The sequence below is a fragment of the Schistocerca nitens genome, chromosome 1, assembly GCF_023898315.1.
Source record: "Schistocerca nitens isolate TAMUIC-IGC-003100 chromosome 1, iqSchNite1.1, whole genome shotgun sequence".
In the NCBI taxonomy this organism is placed as follows: Eukaryota; Metazoa; Arthropoda; class Insecta; order Orthoptera; family Acrididae; genus Schistocerca; species Schistocerca nitens.
The window spans coordinates 478,481,790-478,494,676 of NC_064614.1; the positions used below are offsets into that span (position 1 = coordinate 478,481,790).

Here is a 12,887-nt window from a genome sequence, read left to right on the forward strand (position 1 = left end):
CTTCTGCATGAGATCTGAAGCAATGTCTCTGATTTTTCAATCAGGTGATGCAACTGGGAGAGAGTGCCTGTCACTTCTTTTAATGGATGCTCGAGGAATGTTAACCTCTAACCTCTCCATGAAGTGCAACACCTGTCTTGAAGCATCTGCTACTGGAGTTGAATGAGCACTTTGTTACACACTCTTTCTTATTAAAGGAACCTATTACAAAACACACTGCTCTTCTTTAGATCTTTTCCATCAACCCTGACTGATAAGAGTCACAGACTTATGACCTATATTCAAGAAGGAGGGGTTGATAAGCTTCCTCTTACTTGTTACGATTCCTCCGAAGAACCTCAGACTGGCATCAGAATTTCCTATATAGCAATGCTGGTGAGAGTCATTCTTTCCTTTTTTCATCTCAATGGGAAAAAAGCATGTATGATGCAGGATTAGAAGGGCTAAGGTGTTAACTCATTATTATTTCGATACAAAATACTGAATTGTTGGCATCAGATGTCACAAATTTGTGTTTGACTCTTTCTTCCATTCTGTTTCAAGTTTTTTCACCTTCTTCTCTTGGAGTAAATGACAAATTGGATGTTGCTGAGACTACAGGATTTAAGGATTTTTATCTGCAGGACATTCATTTTTCAGACAAAACATTAACTTTTACCTTGTCATGCTATCAGTTTCAGTGATCGACCATTTTTTACACATGCACTTGCAAGTACAAGTGGTTCCTACTTCCTTTATAGACTAGCTCCACAATGAAGCATTCCTCTAACCTTTGGAGTCTTCAGTCCTGCATCAACCATGTGTTTTGAAAGTTGGAGTATATATTATCTTCAATGGCCCCCTTTCATTTCATTTCAGAGGGTCTTAATTTACCCCCGGCTACACCAACAGGCTAATTTATTTATAGTCAAAAGAGACTTCAGTCAGTGGTCTACATTAGAACAGTCTCTTATTAGACAATTCTAAGGATAGCTGTCACCAGCTTTGCACATGACCTCAGAAACTAGCCAACAAAAATCATCCTGTTAAAGAGTATAATGCTCCTAGGAGAAAAACCTCTAGCCTTTGGCAAATGGTGAAAACTGCCTCCAAACAGAGGAAAGCGCATGGTGGCAGTGTCAATGAAGCATCCACACACTTAGCATAGCCTATAACTCCATGACACCAGGCCTATCCACTGTGTAATTCAGGTCACTCCAAGTTCTCAGCCAGTTCCTGTGAAAACCATGATACTCATACTACAGCACTCTTGCTGGTAAAATTACCCTCACTATGTTTTACAATATGCAAGTATGGATGCCTATGCATAATCTCTACCACACATTTATGCAGTCAGTGTATGCATTTTAACCCCTAACAAGGGCCTATAGGCTCTACAGACAACTATAGGGGTGCATTAAATCACCATGGTTTTTAAAATGTTTTTCCTTCTGTGTAAAGACTGAGCATCTGTGCTTTGAGCTGAATGGATACTGTAACTGTTAACAACACATTTTCTGCCATTTTATGATGAGTCTTACAATGCTCCAGCATGTTGCTAAGACGTTGCATCCCATGGTCATACGATCAAACATCTGGAATTTCAACATCTCACTGGATCTGAACGCACAGCTGTTCCTCGAGGCATGGAAAAGCTTCCTTTATATATTTAGGAAGCTCTGAAGAATCGAAACTCATGTACAGGGACTAGTCTGTTCATTGTCACTATTCACCTGCCTCATTGTTTTTCACTTCCCACAATTCTTGGAGTTCAAAGAGACTTACATCCATAATATATTTACAAATTGCTTTGTCATTATTATAGTTCAAAAAGCTGGGCACTTCTGTTGTTATCAGATACTTGATAGGACCGATACTTTTGAGGACTGTTAACTGACTGTGAGCAGAAGTTCCAACAAGTAGATTACTGCTAAAGGGTTGTTTCACTGAACTGAGAGCCCCAACCAGTCAATATAAAATATCATGAACAAAAAATTGAAATACTTCTAGTCTATTGACATTACAAAAATATTTTGATACAATGGAAGTTCTAATTTTCAGTCCTCACTCAGCAGGTGCTCAACAGGGCTTCCCTTCCGCAGCCACTTAATCAGTTGTTGGTTATTAATATTGCATAAGGCCACAGTGAAAGCTCTAGGCCTGTCTGAAGACTGATTAATGTGCTCTACTTCACTTCCACAAAAAGCTATAAATATAGACAGTCAATCCAAGAAGAGGCTCACACACCTTGGTGAACCTAACGCAACTGGCATGCAGAATATGCTCTGTAGGTAGCCTACTAATGGCCTTTTGCTCCTCACTAGTCTCTCCCTCCCTCTTCAGTGTTAGTACATAGCACACCTTGAGGCTCATGTGCTTCTAATGAGGACTGTACTATCTTTCAAATGTAGGCAGTTAAGTCAAATTCCTCATTCCATATGGCAAATACCATTCTACCCATGTGGTCTCTGAAGAATCCCTCCCCCCTCATTCTATAACACATAAATGGCCACAAAAGACAATAAAGACAGACTGAAGTCTTAGTATAACACTTTGTTGCTGCACTAAGCATAAACTGCATACATTTATTCAAACTTACATGACTATGCACTTGCTCCTGTAGTAAGGTACAAAACAATATTTTATAGTACAAAGCTCGGAATAATATCTGTGTCTTTACCTCAAGTTCTGAAACTGTCTTAGTCAATATTTCCTGTTTTGAACCTTGTGCATGAAGTAAACTCATGCACTTATTAAGAGTAGGATCTTTCTTAGCACCCTCCAGCTGCTCAATTAATTTCTGAACAGCACAAAGTAGTTCTTCCTTCTTTGTATCCTTCTTTTCATCTTTCAACTGTCCTTCTTCTAATGCTGGAACACTGCAAAAGACCTTCTACATTTTTCCCATTCAGGAATTAGCAATACCAAAGTGTCACAGTAAGTGTAGGATATTTTATAATTGATCAGTCACATACAAATACTAAATAGAAGACATTAAATTAATACAGTTGAAAGCACCTGTGTTAGGTGTCAGTTCTATTTACATTTTGGCTTACACCTTCTGTATACAGTGGTGTCACTGCTGTTACTGTGTTGGCCTTCATCTAATGGGACACACAAAAATTGTGTGTGTCAGGGCCAGGTCTTTAAACTAGAATTTCTAGTTTTTATGAGCAGTCACCTTAACTATTAAATTGCCAAAGCACACCTTGTGAACTAATGTCAATTCTCACTGTTCCAATACAAGTCTCTTAAAATTCCAAACAATTCTTGCATTATGGCAACAACATCACTGTGAAGAGCATGGCAGAGGGGTCAGTCTGATAGCCAGGGATCAGGTACAAACACAACATTAGAATTTTGTGAATATCACCATTTAACAAAGTGATAGTATTAATATACTCATGCCACAAATAATGAGACTAATGAGCAGGGACACTAAATTAGTAGTGTGTGGCATAAATTGAGAATTTGGATCTGAAGGGAGGTGTGCTAGGGTAGTCCGTGCAGCTGTGACGATCACTGTGTCCGGATGGCATAGTGGTCGGTGCATCAGCCTAGTAAGCAGGAGACTCAGGTTCAAATACTAGTCTTGCACAAATGTGCAACTTGTCCCATTGATATAAATCAATGCTCACTGGCAGTTAATGTCCTTAATTTCTTTGTGTGTTGATTCATAATGGCTGCAAGATCAAAATGGTGTCTGTTCTTTCGGAAATGTCGGCAAGAACAGAACCACATATATGTTGAATAAAACTAGGTATCATAGTCAGTAATGATATTATTTATTAATAAACTTAAATTGTAAGATATCCATAAAATTAAAATCATGCCAAAGACTGACAAACACTATGTGGACAATGGCCTTGGATCTCCTTGTAAAGTTTCGGCAAGTCCAGTTTGTATGCTGTTGATTTTAATTTTAGGAATAATTCCAGCTTCTCATCAATAAGATAACTTCTCAGTTTAATCTAGATTAGGTACCTGTTTTGAAACAATTGTTTGCATGAATATGTAGTACAAAATAAATAAAGAAAGAACAATAAAAGCTAGTTTTTTCAAAAATTGTTTTTCTCCAAAATTTCTATATCAACACAAAGACATTTAAATTTAGAGCTCCACAGTTCTTTGTTTCTTTAAATCTGACAACAGCATTTCAAAACTGCCAATGCCAATATTAAAGGAAGAAAAATTTAATTCTGTTACAGCAGCATTAAAAGTTGTTCAACCAAAGCTCATGTCAATTTGCTATTTCTAGAACCTGTTGAGAAAAGCTTCCCTCGTATTTAAAAGTGTTGTTCTGAAATAAAAAATTCCAATATCAGAATTAATTTCTTGGTGATGTTTCAACAGGATGCAAAGTGAACAAAGTCTTCCATTCAAAGTCTTGGGCAAAAAGAGAGGATTTGTTTTTGAAAGAAATAACTTATTCTAACATTGAAAAAATTGTTTCCATTCTCCTGTAGTTTACAATTAAGCTGCTGTAGATGAGACACGTTGTCTACCATGAAATGAAATGTTTGGGCCCACTGATCTTTTGTTAGTTCTGGATAGTGAACATCATTTTCAAGGAGAAGTGCTTTAATTTCTGTTATTAAGGAAGTGACATGTTTCAAAATGTTTCCTCTGATAACTACCGTAACTTATTACACAGAAGAAGATCTGCATACTCAATCTTCATTTCAACTAAAACTTCTGTAAATTGGCAATTATTAAGAGGTTCATCTATTGTGAATTTGATACTCTTAATCACGTATTTCATAACTTTCCAAATTTCTTCTGGAAATATCTGCTCACAAAGTGCTTCTTGATAAATGATGTAACTATGTATCTCATGATTAATTTTTTCTTTCAAGATAGAAACAAAACCATTCCTTTGCCAGTCATACTCTTCACCTGTCTGTTGACACTGAGACAATTTTAATGAATGGAATACAATGTTTTTCAATGGAGTCAGTCAGAACAGCTGCTATATCCTCTCCACATGTTTCACCTTTGAGTGGCAATAGTCCTCAAAGTTCTTCTTTAGAGTCTGTAGATGAAATACAAAGGAGTGCTGAAAAGTAATATTTTTATGTGGAAAATGTTAAAGCTTTTTTAATAAAGCGAACATTATTAACATCCTACATCTTCAGTCTTCATGTCTACACTCCTGGAAATTGAAATAAGAACACCGTGAATTCATTGTCCCAGGAAGGGGAAACTTTATTGACACATTCCTGGGGTCAGATACATCACATGATCACACTGACAGAACCACAGGCACATAGACACAGGCAACAGAGCATGCACAATGTCGGCACTAGTACAGTGTATATCCACCTTTCGCAGCAATGCAGGCTGCTATTCTCCCATGGAGACGATCGTAGAGATGCTGGATGTAGTCCTGTGGAACGGCTTGCCATGCCATTTCCACCTGGCGCCTCAGTTGGACCAGCGTTCGTGCTGGACGTGCAGACCGCGTGAGACGACGCTTCATCCAGTCCCAAACATGCTCAATGGGGGACAGATCCGGAGATCTTGCTGGCCAGGGTAGTTGACTTACACCTTCTAGAGCACGTTGGGTGGCACGGGATACATGCGGACGTGCATTGTCCTGTTGGAACAGCAAGTTCCCTTGCCGGTCTAGGAATGGTAGAACGATGGGTTCGATGACGGTTTGGATGTACCGTGCACTATTCAGTGTCCCCTCGACGATCACCAGTGGTGTACGCCCAGTGTAGGAGATCGCTCCCCACACCATGATGCCGGGTGTTGGCCCTGTGTGCCTCGGTCGTATGCAGTCCTGATTGTGGCGCTCACCTGCACGGCGCCAAACACGCATACGACCATCATTGGCACCAAGGCAGAAGCGACTCTCATCGCTGAAGACGACACGTCTCCATTCGTCCCTCCATTCACGCCTGTCGCGACACCACTGGAGGCGGGCTGCACGATGTTGGGGCGTGAGCGGAAGACGGCCTAACGGTGTGCGGGACCGTAGCCCAGCTTCATGGAGACGGTTGCGAATGGTCCTCGCCGATACCCCAGGAGCAACAGTGTCCCTAATTTGCTGGGAAGTGGCGGTGCGGTCCCCTACGGCACTGCGTAGGATCCTACGGTCTTGGCGTGCATCCGTGCGTCGCTGCTGTCCGGTCCCAGGTCGACGGGCACGTGCACCTTCCGCCGACCACTGGCGACAACATCGATGTACTGTGGAGACCTCACGCCCCACGTGTTGAGCAATTCGGCGGTACGTCCACCCGGCCTCCCGCATGCCCACTATATGCCCTCGCTCAAAGTCCGTCAACTGCACATACGGTTCACGTCCACGCTGTCGCGGCATGCTACCAGTGTTAAAGACTGCGATGGAGCTCCGTATGCCACGGCAAACTGGCTGACACTGACGGCGGCGGTGCACAAATGCTGCGCAGCTAGCGCCATTCGACGGCCAACACCGCGGGACCTGGTGTGTCCGCTGTGCCGTGCGTGTGATCATTGCTTGTACAACCCTCTCGCAGTGTCCGGAGCAAGTATGGTGGGTCTGACACACCGGTGTCAATGTGTTCTTTTTTCCATTTCCAGGAGTGTATATATTTATTACTACATGTATTCACCCTGGTGACAAATACATTTCTCCCAATGAGAGACTAGTTTGTCGATACTGTGGAATGTTTGGCTCTGTTGATGGAGCCACCACCTCACATCCACTTGCACCACTTCATCACGAACAACAGGAAGTCCTAGAAACAGATGAAAATCGAATGGAGCCAAGTCGGGACTTTATGGAGGATGTCCGATTGTTGCAGATGTCAAGTGCTCACATGTGGTATGGCATTGACATGCTGAAGGGGAGATGCAGATGAACTTTTCGAATTTGAAACTCTATTACAGCACACTGTTTTTCATATACCAAGATAATTACGTTACACACTGCCACGTTACATGCTATAATTCAGAGCCCTCTAGGGGCAGAGGGCCGCAAATATGTATTAAGTTTTCACATAAAAAAATTTTCAGCAAGCCATCATATATCATAAAATAAAACTTGTATTGTATCATATAGTTCATTATATTTGTCACTAGACTTGTTGACTATATTCAAAGACTTTTAACTGTTCTATCTTTCACTGTTTTTGCGGACAATAATTTTGTTTTAAAATCTTAAAACAACTCTTTAGAAGCATTTACAAAACAACTTTTTATGTGTTCACTGTCTCTATATGGTTTTATTCCCTTATCAGTCTCTTGGCTAACTACTGCATCCAGTAATTACATGCGAAAGTTGATTTTTCTTGCCACTTCTGAAGTTTCTAAACTGCTTTCTTCCTTGCATCACTAACAGGATATTTAGTACTACATGACAAATATTTAGTTGTAAAGTGTTTCTCTAAATTTGATTTCTTGTTATGAGCCAATTTTTGGAAAGCCATTTAACTGCAGAATAAATGCAAAACTCTCAGTCAATTCAAATTTTATGGGTTTTGTCTTCCATTTTTCTTTGCCACTTCTCTGTAGCCAAGTCAAACAGGACACACAAAATTTATGTTTTGTTTTATAACCAACACAAAATAATTACAATTCTTAAAACTGGTGACCAAAAGTTCCTATAGGATTTGCAGCTGGTTGGAAAAATACAGAAAACATTAAGCTTTAAGAACATACTTTTGACACCTGAGCACCATTTTCATACACAACTAGCACTAACCACTGCATAATGAGACTGCTGTCTGACTGGCTCATTCAACTCATGCATGAACTCCACACGCCTGGCCCACAGGTTGACTGAAACTTTAGGTCCTGTCAATGCAAAGAATGATAGTGAGTGGAGGAGAACTTCCATCTGCAAGGATGATGCAAGTAATACATGCATGGGACACAAAGTTTCAAGCACACTCTCGCATGTGGTACTTTGCAGAAGAGAGCCACTCAGAGGGCCCAGGAGCCACATATGCTCATGAGCCACAGTTTGTTACCAACCACTGTCCTATGCCATTAAAGGAAAGAGCACCACTGAAAGCAGCACATCATATGGAAACTCCATTGTAACTGCAGCACAGACTTCACTGGTCAAGGTGGCGCAACGGTTAGCAGATTGGACTCACATTCAGGTGGACAACAATCCAAATCTGTGTCCGGCCATCCAAATTTAGGTTTCCTGTGATTTCTCTATATCACTCCAGGTAAATGCCGGGACAGTTCCTGTGAAAGGGCATGGCCAATTTCCTTCCCCATCCTTGACACAATCCAAGCTTGTGCTCCATCTCTAATGACCTCGACATCGATGGGATGTTAATCTCAATCTTCCTTTTTTAATATGGAATGGGCACCACCAAACCACAGGCACGGGCAAGGTTGATCATGTAAGGTTGTGCTACTAAGTAGAAACAATTGCACTCCCAGTTCAAAGAGAACATGCAAACGACAACAGTGAAGGTCAATAGAGATTTGTGCATCTGTGAAAAGATCTAGGCATAAAACATACAGCAACTACGACAGTCATACCTTAGGAAAAGATCTGACTGAGAATCTGAGAACATTTTGAACCTATGTAAATTTGTTATGTGGGGCTAAGGTTTCCATCCAGTCACTTGTTGATAAGTCTGATGTGGCAGTTGAAGATAGCAAAATGAAAGCTGAAGTTCTAAATTTCACATTTAAGAAATCGTTCACACAAAAGAATCGTACAAACATGCCATCATTTGCCCATAGAACAGACTCCCATATGGGTGACAGTAATAAATATCCCAGGCATAGAGAAACATCTGAAAGGGTTGAACGTAAATAAGAAGCCAGATCCAGATGGAATCCCAATTTGATTTTACAAAGAGTACTCTACGGCATTGTCCCCTTACTTAACTTGCATTTATCGCAAATCTCTCACCCAGTGCAAAGTCACAAGTGACTGGAAAAAAGCGCAGCTGACTCCAATATGTAAGAAGGGTAAAAGGACAGACTCGCAAAATTACAGACCAATATCCTTAACATCAGTTTCCTGTGGAATTCTTGAACACATTCCCCATTTGAATATAATAAATGTCCTTGATACCGAGGACCTTATGTCCACGAGTCAGGACGGTTTTGAAAGTATGACTCATGCAAAATTCAGCTTACCTTTTACTCACATGATATACTGCAAACTATGGAATGAAAGGCAACAGCCAAATTCCATGTTTCTAGATTTCCGAAAAGCTTTTGATCCGGTACCCCACTGCACACTGGTAACAAAGGTATGAGCATATGGAATAGGTTCCCAGATATGTGAGTAGTTTTAAGTCTTCTTATGTAATAGAACCTAGTATGTTGTTCTCGACAGCAAATGCTCATCAGAGACAAGGGTATCATCAGGAGTGCCCCAGGGAGGTGTCACAGGACTGCTGTTACTCTCTGTATACATAAATGATGTGACGACAGACAGGGGAGCAGCAATCTGGGGCTGTATACTGATAATGCTGTGTTGTACAGGAAGGTGCTAGGTTGAGTGACTATAGGAGCATGTAAGATGACAGACAAAATTTCTGGTTGGTGTGATGCATGGCAGTTAGCTCTAAATATAGAAAAACATAAAGTAATGCAGATGAGTGCATAAAACAAGCCCACAATGTTTGAATATAGCATTAGTAGAGGCCTACTTGATACAGTCATGTCATTTAAATACCTGAGTATCACATCGCAAAGTGATATGAAGGTGAATGATCAAGGTTCATTGGGAGAATTTTGGAAAAGTGTGGTTAATCGAGCAGTTTTACATGAACTAGTTGGTTCAAAAAACTGAATCTTTGGTATCTCCTAGTCTTACAATACAGATTGATACCAAGCTGCATATCCTTGCAGTATTGGTTATAATTAATGTAGGTTGCTAGTGTGGCCTGTTCTTGAGTACTGCTTGAGTGTTTGGGATCTGCACCAGGTCATATTAAAGGAAGACATCAAAGCAATTCATAGGTGGGCTGCTAGATTTGTTACCAGTAGGTTCAAATAACATGCGAGTATTACAGAGATGCAATGGGAACTCAAGTGGAAATCCCTGGAGGGAAAACGATGTTCTTTCAAGAAACACTACTGAGAAAATTTAGAGAACTGACATTTAAAGCTGACAGCAGAACAATTCTACTGCCACTGACATACATTTTGTGTAAGGACCATGAAGGTAAGAGAAATTAGAGTTCATATGAAGTCACAGGAAAGGAAATGTACCCTCCGCCATGCAGAGTGGCTTGCAGAGTATGTAGATTTGGAAGTAGATGTGTATGTAGCTGTACAAACTACCAGAAATAAGTGAAAATCAATTTCTGATGCAGAACAGAACAACATACAACATCAAGGAAACAAGACCATGTGCTGCCAGCTATGAAAAAGAGCTAACACTTGTGGCACATAGTGTGCATGTTACCATAATCAGACCAGTCAATGAGTTGACAGTGTAAGTGCCTTCTTATGTTGCTTCAAGAGTGAGATCAGCTGGCTGCAATTACCAGTTTTGTGATGTGTTGAAAATGAACATTTCATTAACATGGAGATCATAACTAACATCCAAACTCTGGAATTCCAGCAGTAAGAGATCTCTGCCTACCTATTGCATGAGCACAAAGGGTAACTTCAATGACTGCTTCATAACTCATGCGATCTGGAGCCTTTCTCCTTACCATAAGCAGTCTCTCCAACAGAGCCTTCTTAACTGCAGTCCCCCTAATCTCAATATCCATTACTCTCTTGTCCTATTCCCATCTCTGACTATGTTTCCCATCTTTTACCAGGAATCCCCACAAAAAAGAAGTCTTACCCTTTTACCATGACAAACTCACTTTTGTTTGAGTCGTAGGCCTATTGGTTTATGGGGCTGTCTAGCTGGACTCACATGAGTGAAATTTATACAGAACAACAGCCATGTGGTAGTAGTCACAGAGGAGCATGTAGCCATGTGATTACCAAGAGGAAGACAAGTGAAAACCAAATACTGAAAGATTTTGTACCACTTGTAGCGCATCTGTAAAATAAGTGCCGGCCGCGGTGGTCTCGCGGTTCTAGGCGCGCAGTCCGGAACCGTGCGACTGCTACGGTCGCAGGTTCAAATCCTGCCTCGGGCATGGATGTGTGTGATGTCCTTAGGTTAGTTAGGTTTAAGTAGTTCTAAGTTCTAGGGGACTGATGACCACAGCAGTTGAGTCCCATAGTGCTCAGAGCCATTGGAACCATTTTTTTGTAAAATAAGTCTTATATTAGTTTCTTCGTAAACACTTTACTTTCAGGATGAATAAATTAAGTATTTTCTTCACTACAAATCTTTATCGAGCAGTTTTACATGAACTAGTTGGTTCAAAAAACTGAATCTTTGGCATCTCCTAGTCTTACAATACAGATTGATACCAAGCTGCATATCCTTGCAGTATTTGTTATAATTAATGTAATGTTTCAAAACTCAGTAGCCCATGACACTTAATTCAAATAGTTTGCAGGAAAAGTGGAACCACTGAGCACTTTACATTTTAAACAAATAAGGTACACACTGATGTGTGTAAATTGCATCTAACAAATTGCTTTTAAAGCTGAAAAATAAACCACATTGCTCTTCACAGTTTCGAGTAAATGGACATTGTACACTCATAGATGTGTTTTAGTGTGGCATGCTGAAATCATTAAGTGTCTTATTTTCTCTGTTTTACATAGTTTGTCAACTTGAATGAAAAGTACATCAATAAGTAAAGGCAAGGTGATTGCATACAATATTACAATATTCCTAGCAGAATGAAGCACACTGCACAATAATTGTTTAATGGTGTGCTTCTGGGAGTTCTGCCAAGCTGTTGTTTCCATTTTATGCACCTGTGCACTCCATTTTATACATAATATGGAAACAATAACGCAGCACAAAACTCAGAAGCACACCATTAATCAGTCATGATGAGAAAACCTGAAAGATCACAAAAATGGCTTTCTACTGGCAAAATTTGAAGAATTATTTTAAAACTCATATTCTATTACACTTACCTTGCAACCTGAGGACTTAATGACTGTAGAGCAGCAAGCTGATTACGCAGATCAGTAATTTCCAACTGAAGCTGCTGTAACTGGTGATTATAACTTTCATTTGAGCTGTTTCTTGCCTGAATGAGGAGAGCACGTGCCTTTTGCTTCAATCTGAAAAGCCCAAGTGTATATAAATAGGGGGATGTATTTCTGCATGCAACACATAGGCATACCTTCAGTGATTATGTATAACGAAAAATGAAGCTTTAGCACTTGCAGACTTATCAAACGATACAGACAGACTACTATTCAAAATCATGTAAATGAAATTACTCAAATAAAATTTTGACTTTCATTAATGGAAAGTGAGTTCAATGATTCACAGTTGTGTGCCTTGAACTGTGAAGATGACTATAACCATTAGGTCAATTTATGACTATCACAGCCTCTGTCTGACCATAAAATGTGCCACTAAATTTCAGTAAATGCCCCCAACGTGATGAAAAGTTGCGTAGCTATTTTTGGGCTGGTTAACACTGTATCTCATCCAAGGAATACTAACTGGTTTATCTTGATGGCCTGTATCAACCACTCCATTCCAATGTCCCTTTTTGTCAAATCTACATTGTTACAAGTTCCACTCATATGAACAGGAGCAAAGGCATATTGAAATAGAGTATGGCTGATGACAAATCATTGACACGGCACGAGTAGCGGTGACAATGTGCCCTCTGCTACAGTGGGAACAGTGCACTCCTGTAAGAAACAATCACATTCAATAGGTATGGATATGCTCACTAAAGAGGAAGAATATTATTCTATAACAACACAGTGTGTTGTTAGCATTACTATAACTGACAGTAGGCACACACTGCCAAGATCCTCAATGTATGTGGAATGGCTCATCCCACAGAATCCAAGTGCAAACAGCTCTCAGCAATTGCGTAATTGTTAAACTTTCT

At 40.2% G+C, this 12,887-nt stretch overlaps 1 protein-coding gene across 1 annotated transcript in view; it reads right to left on the reverse strand.

Moving 5' to 3' along the window:
* Nucleotides 1–12,887, reverse strand: part of LOC126252096 (centrosomal protein of 290 kDa) — a 187,141-nt gene that overhangs the window by 18,940 nt on the left and 155,314 nt on the right. The window contains exons 27-28 of the mRNA XM_049952959.1: nucleotides 11,947–12,096; nucleotides 2,660–2,858 (exon numbers count right to left, since the gene is read on the reverse strand). Of these exons, the coding sequence (XP_049808916.1) occupies nucleotides 2,660–2,858; nucleotides 11,947–12,096 (349 nt within the window). The remainder of the gene's footprint in view (nucleotides 1–2,659; nucleotides 2,859–11,946; nucleotides 12,097–12,887) is intronic.